General features: G+C 41.1%; 4 protein-coding genes across 5 annotated transcripts; 1 reads left to right on the top strand and 3 right to left on the bottom strand.

Annotated features, from left to right (window-relative positions):
• Nucleotides 1-288: 288 nt before the first annotated feature.
• Nucleotides 289-4046, bottom strand: LOC140773408 (protein TITANIA-like). The gene is made up of 2 exons (XM_073115943.1): nt 2048-4046; nt 289-997 (listed from the first exon to the last, which is right to left on the bottom strand). The coding sequence occupies exons 1-2, from the start codon at nt 3759-3761 to the stop codon at nt 465-467; spliced, it is 2247 nt and encodes a 748-aa protein (XP_072972044.1). The 5' UTR covers nt 3762-4046; the 3' UTR covers nt 289-464.
• Nucleotides 4047-4807: 761 nt separating this feature from the next.
• Nucleotides 4808-6720, bottom strand: LOC140773738 (zinc finger protein 7-like). Of its 2 annotated transcripts, none has more exons than XM_073116447.1 (2): nt 6545-6720; nt 4808-5792 (listed from the first exon to the last, which is right to left on the bottom strand). In XM_073116447.1, the coding sequence occupies exon 2, from the start codon at nt 5723-5725 to the stop codon at nt 5027-5029; it is 699 nt and encodes a 232-aa protein (XP_072972548.1). In that variant the 5' UTR covers nt 5726-5792; nt 6545-6720; the 3' UTR covers nt 4808-5026. The 2 variants fall into 2 exon arrangements, with proteins under 2 accessions (XP_072972548.1, XP_072972549.1); XM_073116448.1 differs by lacking the exon at nt 6545-6720 and adding an exon at nt 6321-6536.
• A 3021-nt stretch (nt 6721-9741) lies between these two features.
• On the top strand, nt 9742-13899 carry LOC140773910 (receptor protein kinase TMK1-like). Its single transcript, XM_073116689.1, has 2 exons — nt 9742-12236; nt 13049-13899. The coding sequence occupies exons 1-2, from the start codon at nt 9887-9889 to the stop codon at nt 13585-13587; spliced, it is 2889 nt and encodes a 962-aa protein (XP_072972790.1). The 5' UTR covers nt 9742-9886; the 3' UTR covers nt 13588-13899.
• Nucleotides 13900-14695: 796 nt separating this feature from the next.
• On the bottom strand, nt 14696-18064 carry LOC140775025 (uncharacterized). Its single transcript, XM_073118245.1, has 4 exons — nt 17827-18064; nt 17668-17750; nt 15143-15198; nt 14696-15053 (listed from the first exon to the last, which is right to left on the bottom strand). Exons 1-4 carry the CDS (start codon nt 17996-17998, stop codon nt 14975-14977), a joined length of 390 nt encoding a protein of 129 aa, XP_072974346.1. The 5' UTR covers nt 17999-18064; the 3' UTR covers nt 14696-14974.
• Nucleotides 18065-18617: the final 553 nt, after the last annotated feature.

Here is an 18617-nt window from a genome sequence, read left to right as displayed (position 1 = left end):
TTAAGAAATAATAATAAACTTTTGTGGATTGTTTAATTTGAAAACATATTAAATAGCACATCATACATGTAACATATAGATGGCACTTAATATATGCAACATATATTACAGAAAACAGAAAATATCTGAGAAGCTTCAATTGAACCTCCAAACTGTAAGCCTACATTTACATGTCAGTCTCTGGTATAAATCCTTGAAGTGAAAGTTAAAAGTAGCTCACTAATTGACCACACACTACTTATTTGAGTATACATATCTGCAAACTAAAACCACAGCTGGAATAGGAGCTGATAGAAAATCATAGCAGTGAACCTTGATGGTTTGTAGGAAGTTCCTTGGATACAAACTAAAGATAGAAAATCATAGAGAAATATAACCAGTCTAGAATTCTTACAGACCAAAAGCAGCAGAAATAAGAAAAAGAAGAAAACAAAGATGACATTACATGAAACCTAACATAATTGCTATACCCACATTTTCTTTGTTGCTTCCATCCTTTCGAGCAAGCTTGCTATCTCAGCTTGCATCCTCAGCTTCATCTTGTGATAGTCACAGTGGGAGTTCTCGAGCAACTTAAGTTCCTCAAGCTTCTTCTTCCTCTTGCCTTCCATCTCCTGTATGCACAGCTTCGCCAGCTTAGAGGAGTACTCCTCCTCCAGCTTTTCAGTCTTGGCACGGACAATCTGGCGGTAGCCCTCCACCTCCCTCCTGGCATCATCCGCCAATCTCTGGAAGAGCTTTGCTTCTGCCTCCTTCAATTTTACGATGGTCTCCAAGTTCTGGAAGTCATCCTCCTTAGATGGGGTAAAATTAGGGGCTGCTTTAAGAGCATCTGTCTTGGTGTCTAGCATTGCACTGGTGGTTTTGAAGTCGAACGCATTTGCTGGAGTGCTTGTTGTTGGTGATGAACATGGAAGCATATCAGTAAGCTGACTTACTTGAGCTGTCACTGCATTTTTGGATGTGCTACCAGTGACAGAGAACTCTGTGACTCCATCTGCAATGACAAAACAGTACCTTTTAAAAATTGCAAATTCAAATTCAGTAACAGTGACAAGCCGTAGGACATAGTAGCTTGATGCTGTCTCATGGCAACATAGTAGGAAAAGGCTAAAATAGAAGATGACCTTTTGCAGTATAATATACTAAAAATAAAAGCTGGATTTTCTTATTTTCTTAATTTTGACGGCTTGACTGTATTCTGGCATCTAGGAATCAATAAAATATATCATGCAACTCTATATCACACAGGATAAACAACATTATCAAAGTTGGCATGCTTTCCCACTTATGACTGCTTGTGGAGCAAACAATACGGTACTTGCAAGAAATATTAACCAATGCAAGAACCTCAAAAGAAGTAAAATTAAAAGGGCCAAGGAAACTGAGTAACTGTCATGATAAAACAAACTAGCTTTAGGATGGTAGGATCAGACCTCTGTTGTACTTTACAGAGGTCAATTCGCTGACAGATAATGCAACACTGTCAAAGAATTACATTACAAACTGTCATTCCTTAACAACTTGAGGTTTTAGAGAAGTTGGTGAACTAACGTGGTATTAGAGTAGAAGGTCCTTATTTTGAATCCGACCAGCCTTAATCGTTATTAGAATTTAAAATCCTCCAGTCATTTAACTCAAAATCCATGAATCAGGCCTATTAAAATATGTCAAACCTAGACATGAAGGGAGTGCTAGAATATAAGAACTAAAAACCGTTGTTCCCTAACAACTTAGGTTTTTAAAGATGTTGGTAAGCTAATAATTATAATACTGAAAAATAGGAATTTAAGAGTAGGATTGCAAGTTGAACCAATGTCTCAATCTTATTCTTCTGGATAACATTCTTCAATAGGTCAATCTTAACACTTATTGCAAGTTTCTTCGAATTTATACTCGTATTTGACATGAATGCAAGTCAGGAATAAAAAGACATTTCCTTTGAAAAGTAAGAAATGATAGACTTCAACCTAACGACAAATAAATGTAACCTTTCTACAAAGGGGAAGTGATAGCACAGAGAACAAAATAAATATAAGGAACTCACATCTGAAAAAATGGAGCATGCTGTTGCATGCATCTGAAGGGGAAATTTGTTTCTTGCTGAGATTCCTGAGGATTTCTTCAGCCTTTGCATGAAGTCCCTTCCCTTCAAAATCCTCACTAGCATGGAAGATCTTCCTAACGCAGTCTAGTTCTTTCATCAAGGTCTCCAAGCTCCATTCTTTTGCACATAAATTAAATACTTCTTTAACAAATCCAAACATTTCAGAAGCATGCCCACAGCCGAGGCACAGAAACTGCATCTCTGTTGTACCCATAGATCCTTTCAGGGTAGGTCCAGGTCTAATTAGGTTCTTTTCAAGTCCACAAACAGCATGGCACCAGTGCGAGCATACATCACATCCAACCCAACTGCATGTATTTGAAGCACAATCGAACTTGAGACAAACTGGACACATGCATGAGCTACAAAATCCTTTCTTGGTGGAGCATATCTTGCAGTTGCAGTCATCGACAGGCAGTATGCTATTGCAGTTCACATTCCTGCATCTCATGAGCAAGAATATCTCCACCAACTCGGTGGAAGGTATACGATTCTTACCAGATACAAAATTTACAATACCAGTCTTGATGGCGACCATAATTTCAAGCTGCGTCTTGTGGGATTTTGATAGGGTCTCGAAGGTAAGATCCGATCTCCTCTCAAGCTTTCTCTGCAGGCTAGCAAACTCATCCTTCTTCTCAGGCGCCTCCATTAGATTCCTCAAATATCCCTTCAAAGTTTCTAATGACTCACTAGCAAAGTCTTCAAGTATCTGTGCTATGGCAGGAACAGACTCTGAAACAATTTCCCTCAGTACCCTATCAGGCCTCGTGAGCATCAGATTCTTCCCGCTATCTGAACTTGCAACTCCGTTAACCCTTGGCGGTCTTGCGGGCAACTCCGAGGGAAAGAAGGAGATGTTCTCCGAACCGGATCCTCTATAAAAACTGTTGTTCAATTCCTTGTTGTTGCCACCCTGCATCTGAGGATGTCCACCAGGATTTGCAAAAGCAATGCTATTGCCGTCACCCACAGGCTTGAACCTACTATGAACAGACCCATTGGTCCCCTCCCCTGCATGCCATATATGATCATTCTCCCTCGAAGCCTCATAGTTTTCCGTCGAGTTCCGGGTAAGCGAACAGCTCGGATTATGCGAGAATGGGACGGAGTACGTATACGAAAGTGAGGCAGCAAAGTCATTGGAGTTCGTCGTCCTGGTATCGGCGCTATAGGCCCTCTTCGCCGGAACCGAGCTCGGGGCAGCGGGCCGCGGTGCTGCTGCACTCGGACCAACCGGGTTCGATGAAGTTAGCGAGAGCGAGAGGTTCGGGGGTGCGAGGGACAAATTGAGGGTCTCCATCTTGACCTTCTTCTCGCGGCCATCGGCCTCGAGCCCCTCGAGCCCCTCCCGCTTCCGGCCAGCCAACTGGAAGAAATCCATTTCAATCCAACGCCGCTCCTCTTGGGCCGACGACTCCGCGACGATCTCCTTCCCCTTAGAGCGCGATTTCTCCAAAGGGAGCTCCTTTTCTTGGAGGCCCAACTTGGGATTCTCGCACAAATAGCTCAAGGTGAGTTCTTGGGGGATGGAGGTGCCGCTTTTGGGGCCGGGGTCGCCTCCGTCGCGAAAAAGGTGGGATCTCTGATCTTGGTTTTCGAGATCGAGAGATTTGGAGGTTGAATCCTTGGGTGGATTGGATTCCGCAAACATGGTGGAGAAGAGAGAAGAAAAGGTAAGGAAGGGAGAGAGGGAGAGAGAGAGAGGACTCACTTGAAAAATAAAACAAAAGGAGGGTTTTGTGGGGCGAGAAATCCGAGAGGAAGAAGAAGAGAGTAGGTTTTTGAGATCTCTATCTCTCTCTATCTCTCCCGGTTCTCGCGCTTAGCTCTTCTCCTCCTCCTCTCGCCGAGGTCGTCGTCGTCTCGATTCCATTCGCCGTTTCTTTTTCTCGACTCCGAGGTGGACTTCTCTTCCTCCAGAATATTTGCATATATGCACCTCACGAAGGCCTCATTTGAAATCTCATCCCTCGCAGTGGGCAAAAAATCTCAAAAGAATATTATGCAAATAAGAACTTCTAGTTGGATGGATATGCAAAAAATATATAAGGGAACATAAGTTGCTCGCTCGGTTCACTTTAGAGTAGATCACTGAGTGATATCTGGCCGTCCGATTGGGGGGGTTGATTCGAAGCCATTGACCTCGACAGTGGAGAAAACTGACAGCACTCGGAAGTTCTCGAGTGAACAACATACCGCCGTGGGGTCAAAGCGCGTCCGTGTCGGCTCGCAACCGTGTGGAAGTGTACATGAGAATGACGAGAATGCCCTTTTCTGCAGAGTAGTTGACTCCGGCTACGGTACCACGAAGAATGTAGTGGGTCTTGCCGAGTGGATTGGGTGGCGAGTGCAGACAGGAGACGTTGGTAGTGGCCATCTGGACACGCGTCGAATGTTCTATGGTCGACCATCATGGATATGCCTAAATATAGCACTGGGCTGAAATAATGCTTAGTGAATTCAATTGACAATTTGTATCTTTGCTTCTGACTAGATCCCTAACTAAGACTAAAGTAATGATGATGATTAATCACAACATCCATCATGGAGCCTAATTAGCAGCCTCTTACCAAGTGCTTGATTAATTTAACAAAACTTTTGGATTCATATATATATATATGTGTGTGTGTGTGTGTGTGTGTGTGTATTGTTCTTTAATCAAAGTGTGACAGAGACCAAATACAGCAACACTTCCAGAAACTCAGCTCCATATATCCAAGCGTAAATTTTAGGAAGGAATAAATACAACACTCCACAATTAGAGAGTCTAGCAATCATAAATACATATAGAATCCAAGTACCACAATAAACAAGCACAGTTCATGACTATATATATACTACCTACTGAACAAAAAAGGAGCAAAATTTGCAGGAAAAAAAAAAGAAAAGAAAAGAGGAGAGGCATCAACCATGTAGTCAAAGTCTAAGAGTAAGATCAGGCTCCTCTACTTGAGAAGGATGATGGATTGCACCAGAATTCATATTTGAATTCTCATGTGGTTCATAGTCTGGGCAATGTATCTGCCTGAAGCTCCCTGGCCAGTGGAAGTTGAAGTCCTCGTCATCCATGAGGAATGGTGGCATTGGCCCAAGAAGAAAACCCCGGGAGAACCTCGAGTTGCCATGGCTCGGTTGCCTCTCTATCGAGCCTAGGTGCATCGAAGAGTGAGCCTGGATTCCTAGTGAGTTGAGCTTCGAACCGTGGAGCGGTAGCGATGCAATGCTAGCGTAGTTGTATGAGAATGCATCCAAATTCAAGGTCCTCTTGGCGAGAGTCCTCTCCCTCTTGTGAGCATTCTGATGGCCTCCTAAGGCCTGTGAGCTGAAGAACTTTCTCTGGCAGTAGTTGCAGGAGAAGACCCTTGCAGGATTGGGAGATTGGGGATTTGCTCTGATGCCGCTGCTGCTCTCGCTTGTGCTTGATAAAGACCCAATGGCTGCTGATGTTGATTCTGGTTTGATGGTGAGCGAGAGATCGAGGTTGGTTGGCTCGAGAGAGTTTGGCGTATCTTTCTTCGCAATCGATGAGGAACACACCTCGTTGGAGATGTTGGAAGCAACCTGGCTGCTGATCTCAGACACCTCTTCAAATGATTCTTGGACTGATATGTTCATGTCTAGGCTCTTCTATAACAAGCACTGAAGATTACTATGCAGAGTTCTCATATGTGTCTCCTTTCAGCTGCATTTGCAAAAGAATATACATATATGATCGATTTACAAGTGGATCAGTTGTTGGTCAAAAAAAAAGTAAATCTTTCGTCTTCCTTTGTGACAAGAGGATCTTTTCAACATATGAATAAGAGATTAGAATAAAAATTATTTGATGTGTTCAAGTCCTAAGGATGCCAAGCAGTTCAGATATTTAAGATAGGCAGGAAAATTAAAAACAATATAGAAAGCAAACAGACACCACCAGGAAGAATTCGACGGTTATAAATTTATAATGAGAAAAATGAGCTCAAGGAGACAGAAAAGAAAATTCGAAAGAATAATGGATTAATGAAAAGGAAATATATCACTCTTGCCTGAAGTCTGCAAGAAATTTGGCAAACACAAAAGGAAAAGAGGAAACTTATCTATTTACTGTTTTACACCGGCACTTGCCCAAAAGATTTCTTTGATCCAATGAGCTTAAATAATCCCATCACCTTCAGTTCATCAGAATAAATGAATTGCGGCAACCATAGTGAATACTGCTAAAACTTACCAGAATCGAAGCATGACTATCAAGTTGCAATTTTATCAGTTTTTGTGCAAGAAAGCAGCATGAGAAAGAAATATCAAAGGAATGATCACAGCCCATACAGAATTATTGTCAGATTCCTACCCATCACCATTTCAAGCAGCAAGACATCAGCAAAACGTCAAATTCAGTACCAGACAGTTAATTGTCAGAGGCAAGAGCAATTGCCAGAGATCTGAAGAACTTACCATCCAGAGAAATAGGCTCAGCATGATCCTTGTTCTTCTGGGACAAGAGAAAGAAAAAAGGAAAGGATGGAGAGAGTGAGAAGGGGGGGATTGAGGTGATTTGAGATGGGTATGTTTAGTGGCATGTAGTGATGTGTAACTAATAGAAAACAGAGGCTGTGAGAGTGGTAGTGGGGGAGGTCAGAAGTGGCAGATATAAGTATGACAGTACTGTTATCTAGTTGAATTGTGGGTGGGGGAAAAAGTGGGCACTCCCCCTTTAAATTACTGAGATGCTCTTTCTACTCTCATCCACCAACAAGATCTTAAAGAAGAATTCCACTGCACTGTCAAAGAAGGCACAAAAGATAGCAATGGAGAGGGATTAGGGGACCACTGCATCATTTTATTTTGTTTGTTTTAAGTCCATATATAAGTTGGCTTTAGAGTGATAGAGACTGTGTTCCTCCTTGCATATTTGCATTTACTTCTCCTTGTCTTGTACTATTCCTGTCATGTAACACTCATTTTGAGTGTCTGAAATTTATTATATGTTTTTTTTCCTTTCTAAGTGTTTGTCATATAAAACTGGGGGTTTTTTTTTTGTCTGTAGAAATAAGCTCCCTTTTTTCATTCAAAGAATGCATGATCTTGCTTTAAGGTAAATGGATAAGCACAGTGGGCACTCAGTGGAAAGAAGTGGGGATTATTGCCATGTGACAAGGACCATGATATTGGCTGTAAAGTTGTAAACTTTTCTAGACTTTAGCTAGTACTGATCTTACCCTGGTAGTTAATTGTTCTGTTTCATCCAACTCTAGGATATTTAATTTCTAGATACATGTCATAAATCACTTGGTAGCTACTACTAACTTCTTTGCTACGGCCTAGAAATCTTTTGTCATTGGCATGAGCAACTTTATTAGCTAGAGTTATAATCGATGAAAGAGAAAAGGAAAAAAAAAGAAGTTGAATAAAAATGATTCTTTTCAAAAGCTATGAGATTATTCATGGAAGAATAACGCCAAGGACGACAGCCACGGCGAAGAGGAGGATGGCTAGACCAATGAAATTAACTACAAGTCCTTGAGAACCAAGCTCTGGGCCATCAAAGAGGAACTAACTTGTTTAGCCCCGTCTCAGCACTGCACACTGCCATGAGGAAGATGACTGCGCCAAGAAAGACATGCCAAGGTGCATAGTTTGCTCTCTTTGTCATTGTAGTTCCAGGGAACAACAGGTAAGCCAAGTCAAGTAACCACTGCAACAGAAGAAAGAAAAGGAGATTTAAAACTCAAAAATCCTACTCCTTAGAGATAAATCTTATGAGTTCCAAATTGTGGAGATGTTATTCACCTGCAGTGCATAAAGGCAAATGGTGCCAATTCCCAGCCAAGAGTGCTAGCTATGCAAAACTCTCAATCCCAAATCACTGTTATGGAACTTGAAAGTTGCAAATAGACCCAAACCACCCAAGGTGATGGCCACCAAGTGTAGTAGTAATGTGAAAGAGCTTCTTTCACTTTCCTGGTCCCAGGAAAAGTCTTATAAGCCACCATTGCTGCTTCCAATAATAAAGTCATTCTTAAGTTAGAAAGATTATTACAAAGCTGAGGTTTTTAAAGTACTAATTCACTACTTAATTTACCTTCGCCTCCGCAAACGACAAGCCCGACAAACATGAAAACAGCATGTGTCTTCATCCACAAATTTAGAGAAGAAATAGAAGAAAAAGTTAAAAAAGCAGCAACAGGAAGACAATCTAACTTTTATAAAGATATTGTGAAAATTTACACAGACTGATGATTTGATCGACGTGATTGGACTTCAGGGACAGTCCTCGACGAAAGCGTAACACCCAGACGAGTCGTAACAGGCAATGCCGACATACAGTAGCTTGATCCTCTTTTAACTGCCATAATTTTTGGAGCAAAGAGAAGACCAAGAGGATTGTTGGGTCAGTTTTAAGCAGAAGTCGGCGACGACTCCAAAGGTGAATTAGATGTGTAAACTATGCTAAACGGTGTCGACTTTTATTAGGCTTGCATTTTCTTTTTGGCCTTCCGTCCACTTCTAGAGTTTCTCTTCTTTTTGGGTAAATATTTTAATGCATCTTTAACGATTATAATCTTAATCCAACTGCTATAATAGTCAGTTTTCATATCCAGTACCGATTCCAAAACCACATTACGTAAGAAAACGAGTATATTAGTTAAGAAAATTTAATTACATGTGCCTAACTTTTCAATTTTCTTATTATATTCTTAAAAATCTTAATCATTAGATCTTCATCAAACTGATTGATAAACAATTAACTTTACGGTACGGAATAAGCGCTCTATACATTTTTTTCTTCTTCTTATGTTAAGATTTATCTCTTAAATATAATTATACCTTAATTATAAGAGATATCATTTAATATTAAATAATTTAAATTTGATTATTTAGAGATAACTTCAATTTAAATATAATTATCTATCTCTATCTATTAAAATTTAATTTAAATTAATCTTAAACTAATAGGAGGTATATATATAAATAATAATAAATAATCAAAAAGATAAAATGTAATTTTCATCAAGTTAATTATAAAAAACATCAATACCTTTATTTTGATACATATACATTACTTTCAGTTAATAATATATATATCTTTTACTTAATAAAATATTAAGATAATATAATTGTTAAAAAATAATGTGTAAGATTATATAACTAAAAAAAATTACCTACTGAACGTGTAATATCTTTCATTCCTATTATACCCTTAAAGATGTTAATCTTTATCAAATTAATTGATAAAGAATTCACTTTACTGCATGGAAGTTATTAATTGAAAGCCCGTAAAATAAATGGGCTAAAGGACAATCTTAAGGTTAGGAGATCAAAAGGCCCAAATACGCAACCTTTAGCTGGGGACCAGCCAAGAGCTAATCTTTTATTATATGGGGGCAGAGTTGGCAACAGCCAATATTTTACTATGCGAACACGCAAACCACCAACCTTTAGGCGCATGTCTGTAACGCATATCGGCATGTAGTTTTCCCGTTCTACCCCCTCTCCAAACGAACCCAACTAGACTCCTGCTAGATAACCAATTAAACTAAATAATAACGGCTATTTGTGTCACTTAAAACACTCTATTTATATCCATATCTAAAATAAATATCTTGTTAACTTCCGATTCGAAAAGATAAAAAAGGAATCCAACCTTAGCTCTTTCTCTCTTCTAGAGCTGGGCTGGCCCCACAACAGAAGTCCCCATGTGCTCCTCCATGTGCACTCACTTTTCTCTACTGCTACTTCTCTCCTTCCATCCTCCTCTTTCCTTTTTACTTCTACTCCTCTTCCTTCTCCCAAACCATGGCGCCACATTCCCGTCACCGTCCTCTCCTCCTCCCTATGCTACTGTTGCTCTTCCACTGCAGTAACCTCCTCCGCGCGGCAGCCGACACCGACCCGGCCGACTTGGCTGCGATGAAGGTATTAGCCCGCTCCCTCGGGGCGGACCGGGCCATGAACTGGGCCGGCCCAAACCCGGACCCGTGCTCGAACTGGGCCGGCGTGTTCTGCTCACCGGATCGTCGCGTCATCGCCATCCACGCCTCCAACCGTAACCTCACCGGCGGTCTCCCGGCGGACGTCGGTACCCTCACCGCCCTGACCCGTCTCGAGCTCCACTCGAACCAACTCTCCGGTCCAATCCCGCCCTTATCGGGACTCTCCAATCTCCAAGCTCTCCTCCTCCACTCCAACTTATTCGTCTCCCTCCCCGATAACTTCTTCTCTAACCTCTCCTCCTTATCCGCCGTCTCTCTCGATGACAACCCGTTTGACGAATGGTCTCTGCCGACCTCGCTCCGCGAAGCCGCCAACCTCGTCAATTTCTCGGCGAACTCCGCCAACTTATCCGGCTCCCTCCCTTCCTTTATCGCCACTGACCTCCCTTCTCTGGAACGCCTCTCGCTCGCCTTCAACTTCCTCTCCGGCCAAGTCCCCGTAGCCTTCGCGGCGGCGCCGCTTCGGGCTCTCTGGCTCAACAACCAACGTGGGCAAAATCGTCTCTCCGGTTCCCTCGACTTCGTCGCCAATATGAGCTCGTTAGAGCAGCTATGGCTTCACTCCAATGAATTCTCCGGCTCATTGCCCGATTTCTCGGGGCTAACGCGGCTATCCGACCTCCAGTTGAGGGATAATAGGCTCACTGGAGTGATACCCAAGTCGCTGATTGAGCTCAAATCGCTGGAAAAGCTCTCGCTGACGAATAATTTGCTTCAGGGCCCGGTGCCCGTCTTCCCGAGCTACGTGAAGGAGGTGGATGTACTGCCAACCAGCGAAAGCTTCTGCCTTTCTGCGCCTGGAGATTGCGATCCTCGCGTTAGTATCTTGCTATCGATTGCTGCGGCGTTTGGTTATCCGGAGAAGTTTGCAGAGAATTGGAAGGGGAATAACCCTTGTGCCAATGGGTGGTTGGGCATCGGCTGCGACGCCGGGGGGAACATTAAGGTGGTTAATTTCCAGAGGATGCAGCTGAATGGGTCGATCTCGCCGGAGTTTGGATCGATTGTGTCGTTGCAGAGGCTGCTTCTGTCGAACAATAACCTCACCGGGACGATCCCGTCGACGCTCGCGAATTTGGTATCACTAAAGGAGTTGGATGTGACCAACAACTCGCTGTGGGGAAAAGTTCCAAGCTTTAGCCAGAATGTTTTGGTGAACACGGCTGGGAATCCGGATATAGGCAAGGATTTTGTTTCTTCTCCGTCTTCCAGCTCTGGCGGATCAAACTCGGATGGTTTAGCTGATGGGAGTAGTACTAGCAGTACTGGGACAAAGGCTTCCTCTGTTCCAGTAGGAGTAATTGTAGGTTCTGTGTTTGCTGTGGTATTTGGCATTGCCTTTGTTGGGCTGCTGGGTTTCTTATATTACAAGAGAAAGCAACAACCTTTTGCTAGAGTTCAGAGCCCCAACACCGTGGTGATACACCCGCGGCATTCTGGTTCCGACCCGGATGTGATGAAGGTCACGGTGGTGGACTCGAACGTGAACGGTGGGACAGTGGCTGCAAGCGAGACGCTTAGCCGGACGAGCAGTGGCCCCAGCGATGTCCATGTTGTCGAGGCGGGGAACATGGTCATCTCGATTCAAGTCCTTAGGAATGTGACCAAAAATTTCAGCGAGGAGAATGTCTTGGGCCGCGGAGGGTTTGGGACGGTGTACAAGGGTGACCTTCATGACGGCACCAAAATTGCAGTGAAGAGGATGGAGCCTGGGGTTATGGGGACGAAAGGTTTGAATGAGTTCAAGTCAGAGATTGCAGTCCTCACCAAAGTCCGGCACCGGCATTTGGTGTCCCTCCTCGGCTACTGCTTGGATGGAAATGAGAGGCTCTTGGTCTACGAGTACATGCCTCAGGGGACTCTTAGCAGACATCTGTTGGACTGGAAGGAAGAAGGGTTGAAGCCATTGGAGTGGAAGAAGAGGCTGAGCATTGCATTGGATGTGGCCAGGGGAGTGGAATACTTGCATAGTTTGGCCCATCAGAGCTTCATCCACAGGGATCTCAAGCCGTCGAACATCCTCCTTGGGGATGATATGAAGGCAAAGGTTGCGGATTTTGGACTGGTTCGACTTGCACCAGCAGATGGAAAATGCTGCTCCGTGGAAACAAAACTGGCTGGAACTTTTGGGTATCTTGCTCCGGAGTATGCAGGTGATCCTCATTCTCTTAGATTACCATTCGCAATTTAATTTCAAGCTTGAACAAGTTAGTTATCTACCTGTATGTCACATAATTCAATCACTTAAAATGAACTAACCAATCAAAAGTCCTATAATCGACAGTAGAAGGTGATTAGTGTATGGACTGTGCTTTGGGCAAAATTTTGAGTGTTACATTTGGCAAAAAATCAGTTTTGTGCCAATATTTTTATTTGTTTTATTCTTATGTTGAATTTGGTAGATCTATTATTAGTTCATCTCAAACACCTAACACTTATACTTATGTCTAAAAAGTGAAGATAGATCTATAACATGTTAGTTATCTATAATGGGGTTCTTTAATCGATCGTTTGAAAAGCAATTATTTGGAAGGGAAAAGAAAATTCAAATTGGAAACATATAGCATCTTGTTTATTGCTTTCCTTAATAGAGTGTCTTTTGTATGCGACATGTGAAAATGGGTATATGATTCCCGAAGTCATATGGAAGTCAGTATCTTCAAGCAATTACTAAATCGTCATTTTACAACTATGTTGCTTTGGCTATTGATGGTATAGTTTTTCTTTCAGTCTATTATGATTTTGGGCTGTAAAAGCTCCGAGTTCTTTTGCATCATATTAGGCAGGTAAGGATGAACAAAGCCATTCAAACCTATCAGTACCAACTTAGTCCTCAGATGTGAGCAAATGTCCAACTAGTTTTGGTTCGAGTAGAGTTCATGAATTTCTTGACTTTCCAATTCTTGCAAGCTATTGGATTCATGATCATACTAACAAGTTGTGCATGCTACTAATTGGTCTATAGTTACTGGTCGCGTGACCACAAAAGTCGATGTCTTTAGCTTCGGGGTGATACTTATGGAGCTGATCACGGGCAGAAAGGCGATTGAAGAGAGCCAAACGGAGGAGAGCATGCACTTGGTGACTTGGTTCCGTAGGATGCAACTTAATAAGGACAACTTTCGAAAGGCTATTGACCCGACGATCGACCTTGATGAGGAAACTTTTGCTAACATTAGCACTGTGGCAGAGCTAGCCGGCCATTGCTGTGCAAGGGAGCCCTACCAGAGGCCAGACATGGGCCATGCGGTTAACGTCCTGTCCTCCCTCGCAGAGCTTTGGAAACCCTCTGATCCCGACTTTGAGGAGAGCTACGGAATCGATCTCGACATGTCTTTGCCACAGGCACTGAAGAAATGGCAGGCATTTGAGGGTACCAGCCATATGGGAATGGGAGGTGCAACGTCCTCATTCGCCATCGCAAGCCTAGACAACACTCAGACCAGTATACCAACGAGGCCGCCAGGGTTTGCAGATTCATTCACATCAGCTGATGGAAGATAGTCGACTATGAGAGTGTGGAGTGTGAAGATTGGTGGAAGCTCTAACTTCTAAGTGAGGTTTTATTAATTTGATTTTCTGGCTTTGTTTGTTTTTGCTTCTGCTTTGTTATTCTTTTCTTTCTCCTTTTTTTTTTCTTCCCATTCTGTTATCATGTATGATTATCTTTATTTAACCGCATGTTCATTTCCAAATTCTTCTATCCTGATAGTATCACCATGAATATGTAATGTTGCATCTTTTTTTATGCCGCGGTTTGTATGAATGATGATCATCAACATGGTTCAATGAAATTTATATTGCAGAAGAACTTGATCATTAGCATATACATGTGCTTGTGAATTATGAATTGGTAGTGGAGGAACACCCAATATCGACTGGACTGTTTGCCTTTATTGTTGATACTTTGTTACTTTTAATTATCATAAATTGGTACCCTCACTCATCACAAAACACTACAGCAATGAACTGGAAAAACTTGGAGACACCAAGAGGCAATCATTGATCCAAGATGGATAAGAAGAATAATTGCAATAATGATCACAGCACAGTGTGTAACAAAGCCAAATATTGTATGGAAAGTTATTAGTTAGTCCTTTATTTTTCTTATGAAAGAAAATTATTAGTTAGTTAAACAGGCTTACATAGCATGAGGAGGGCAATTAGATTCTCATGTCCCACTAACTTTCCCAAGATAAACTAAAACAAGATGGCAAATGGATTTAATGGAAAAGGTCAAAGCTGTCTCCTTGCAAGGGCCAGCTTGTACGCGTAAACAGCTCAAACTACACCAACCATGTGAAAATATATGACAGCACTAATGGAGTGGTTCTCTGAAGAACTTAAAAAATTATCAACTCATAGAATTTCTTATGTGATAGAGTTATAACTATTAATACACTATCCTTATTCATGTCCATTATACTTTTACTCCTGTCATAAAGGAAATCTTATACATCGACAGCATTCTCAAGGTGGGTAAATAATGGACAAATTCATAATTGCTTCGAATTAGTATGCGTGCATTTCCAAACTCCAATGCCAAAAGAAATGTGAACTCTGTGCGAGGTACTTTGCCAACAAGGACATAGTAAAATTCTCGACATTCAACTTGTGAAACCAAGATATTTATTACTAGGTATAGGTGCATAATTCATGTCACTATCGGAGCACCGTAACAGTACAACACTTAATGCCAATACTATAGCAATCCCCAAAAATTACATCTTTCTATGATAATGATGAGAAGCGTCCACATAGGAAGTGCATCCAAAAATAAATGTTGAAGCAGCATATGAAGCCCACCAGCTTAGCAATATGGAAGTGAATGAGTAGACTGTGGCATCACCTAATCAACTGTTATTGATTTGGTATTGTAGAATCTACAGTTCTACAGTTTTTTGAAGCGCTTTTCAACTTCCTCCAATTCCTTAATCTCCTTGTGATACTTGCAAATGCGGTAGATGCACCTGTATCATCAATACCAAGAAAGTTTTTAAGCACACTGTTGCCAAAAAATTCCACATATCAACTTCTGACGCAATATATGAGTTTATACCAATACAGGAGACATGCCGATACACAGAGAATGACATTCCTTTGAGCTTTAAAGATCTGCATAACAAAAGAAACCACAAAATTACATAAATAGTTATATGGAGGAAAAGAATTGTCAAAGAAAATATCAGCAGCCTTTGTCAAATTTTATCTAGCATCGACAAATCTTGCATATTGGGACAAGAACTTTCTTTTCTCTTTGGGTGTACACTTGAAAATTTTTACTGCTCACTTTGCTAACAAAATTTATCTTCCAGAATGAAAGTATTGACCTTTTCTCCAACCCCATCAAACCCCTTGCCCACGATTTGGACTTGGGCACAAATAAGGTCAGTGTACTTTTGGACTCCTCTACAAAAGGTCTGATCTTCACACATTGATCTACTAACTAATTATGCAATCTGCTAAAACTACAATACAATCCTCAGGTAGTTAGTGGGCAGCTGCGTCTAGTAACTAGATGGCAGCACCAAGGCCTCAACAACCATGGGAATGTCGTAGTACGAGCCTTTCTTAATTAGATCTGTGCATTCAAGACTGACAAACATTTTGAAAAGCTACATCTCTTATTTTTCACCTTGGAACCTGGGCTAACTATTTATATTAGTCCACTATGATATTGCTTGTAATAGTTTGCACGATTTCTGCAGATAGCATGATACGCTTCTTATATGGTATTCATCCTTCTTTGCCTGAAGTCAGAGCAGGTGCATGAAGTCATTGGCTGTGAGATTCATATGGAGTTAAAAAATTCACTTATCAACCAAAAGTAAAAAATATCATGGATCAAATCAAACACTATAATAATCAGTGATTATATAACACTTGACTTTCAGAAGATATTTACTTAAAGTGAAGTAAAATCACTTCAACAATCATCTCTAAAGTGAGTATATGACTCCCTCTCAATGCACCTTGTTTAGTATCTAATCTTAATGACCCTCAAAATTAAAAGACCATCGTCTGTAACCCTTGAGCAGTAGCAAATAGAAAGGAACAGTCTTGAGAAATTAACCATAAGGTAATTTCAAAAAGTGGATGTGGCACTCTACTTCTTTTAAAAATTTCATGGCTGCCTATAGGATGTGAAGGACATATCTTCATTCATCGAGTATACTCTCCCAGAGCAATTAAATCTGGATAGTCTGAAGTGTCAAAATTTTCTTTTTGAAGCAGTAGACTAAACAGGTATCAAGCATGTTTAAAGGTGTTAAGCCTTGTCATCGTTGTTTATGATGACAAGGTTCTATATGGTATAATGCATGATATAGAAATCCTCCACACATAGAAGATTGAATAGACGTGGTTACTTTTAAAATGCATGAAACAAAGGGACAATGACTCGAAAGTGATTAATGATTGAAGCAGAATACTCACCTACAAAATGTGAAATATGTAAAGAAATCTTGACCAGTATCCAAGTCAGTGCAAATATAAGTTAACATGAATAAAAGAGGGCAAAAGGTTAGATAAAGAATGAAGTACAAGGCATAAAACAGAAGTCTATAGTTTCCTCTTTCTCAGAGATAGAATATAAAGAAATGGGAGGAGGAATATGAAAGGAACACTTGAATAGCAATATAATGAAAGGTCATCTCAATAAGTAGTCAAGTTTCAAATTTCATACTACATATCTTTAACTATAATGTTACACGACATCAGAATTATGACAATGAAAACCTTTTGTGATAATGAAAGCCTTACACAATTGTACAACCCACAAGAATTGTATAAACCAGTGAATTGTATAACCCACAAGAATCATCCTCCCTTCAGATCCATTATCCATTTCCTAATTCTAAATATGCACTATTTTCCCCAGTCTACAAACATCACTATGCTCTAAACATCCAATTCCCATACCCACAAAACCTCCAAAGCATTGGCTGTTTTCCAAATGCATGCAACAACCTCACAATGAACCCAAAGTGATTAGCTGATCTCAATTAGAGACCTAATATACAAAAAGGGAGAAAAAAAAAGATGTAAAGGACCCAAGTAATAATATAGAAAAACAAGGAGATCTTCATGATTACTCAAGTGTGTGCAAATATTCAAGTACGAAATGAATAGAAGAGGACTGGGCAACCCTTCAGTTGATAAACTATGGTGAAGAACTGGGAGGAGAAAACTTAAAGATGCCCTGTAGAAAGAGCATACTGATGCCTGAAGGAAGCAAGATACATTATAGGTCAACATTCATCTCGTTGTAATTATCCAAGTTGCAAATTTTACTACAATTTTTAGATGCCGCCCTGAAGGCTGAGACTGACTAATTTAAGCTAACCTTCCACAACGTATTTAGCCTCATTCCAACAATGACAATTTGAATGGCAACATGCCCCAATAAATTCAGGTCGCATGCACATGAATTTATATATCGCTATTCTAAATCCTGATGTTATGTTCTCCGATCTAACATCACATCCAAATCTCCCGTAAAGGTCCCATTTTTTTTGAATTCCGAAACAACTTCGAATTTGAAAAGAGAAACAAGACGAGAAAGAATTCAAATGGGGCACTAACAGATTTGTCATATCGAGTCCTCTCCTCGAGGGTGCAGACATCCGAAGAACACATCAGCCGATGTTCGTTCTTCCAGTACAGATCTGTTCACCACCAAGAGAAAGCACCGATTACGACCGAATTAATTAGGACAAAAGAAAGAAGTCAAGAGAAGGATACCTAATAGCTGGAAACCGGCGAAGGGGAGGACGCCGGTGGCCGGCTGCAGTAAAAGGGAAGTGAGAGCGACGAGGCGATTCTTGAGGAGCTTTGGCGCCGGGAGTGTAAGCAGCAGCGCCACCGCCGCCTCCAGCGCCACCGCGCATGACAAGACCATCCATTGCAACCCCATCTCCTTCTCTCTTCTCCTCTCTCTCTCTCTCTCTCTCTCTCTCTCTCTCTCTCTCTCTCTCTCTTCGTTACCAACGACTGTATTCTTTATTCTTTCTTAGGTGGGAAGTAACAAGGATATAGGATTTTGGGTTGGGCTTTCTTACTTTCTCCCTTCCTATTGATCACTAATGGGCTGGGTTGGGCTTAAGCTAGCACTTTCAGACTATGAACTAAACGAGCAGTAACAATAAATATTAAGTGATTATATTAACAAAATATATTAAATAACTATAAAGACAAAATAGTTCTTATAAGACTGAAAATATTATATATTATTTCACGTAAAATTACTAAAATACAGGGCCTTTTTGTAAATTCGATCTTTATCTTAAATATTGCTTCCAGTCAATTATTGGGGATATGTGACCCCACTTTTGTAGACGCCATTGGAGAAAAGAAGACTTGACCTTCAGTCAGTAGAATCACCCCCGGTGAGAATTTAGGTGTAGCCCTAAATGATCCAAGCAAGATCACGACTACATAAGAGTAAAGCTACTGCTCAAGAGGTAAGCTCACTGGTCGTGAGAGCCAGAATCTAAGTCAATGGTCAAAGTCTTCAGGCTTGGCCATACGGCGAT

This window comes from Typha angustifolia, chromosome 13 (genome assembly GCF_048772165.1).
Source record: "Typha angustifolia cultivar Huaian chromosome 13, ASM4877216v1, whole genome shotgun sequence".
In the NCBI taxonomy this organism is placed as follows: domain Eukaryota; kingdom Viridiplantae; phylum Streptophyta; class Magnoliopsida; order Poales; family Typhaceae; genus Typha; species Typha angustifolia.
This window is presented reverse-complemented; position numbering and strand designations above follow the sequence as displayed.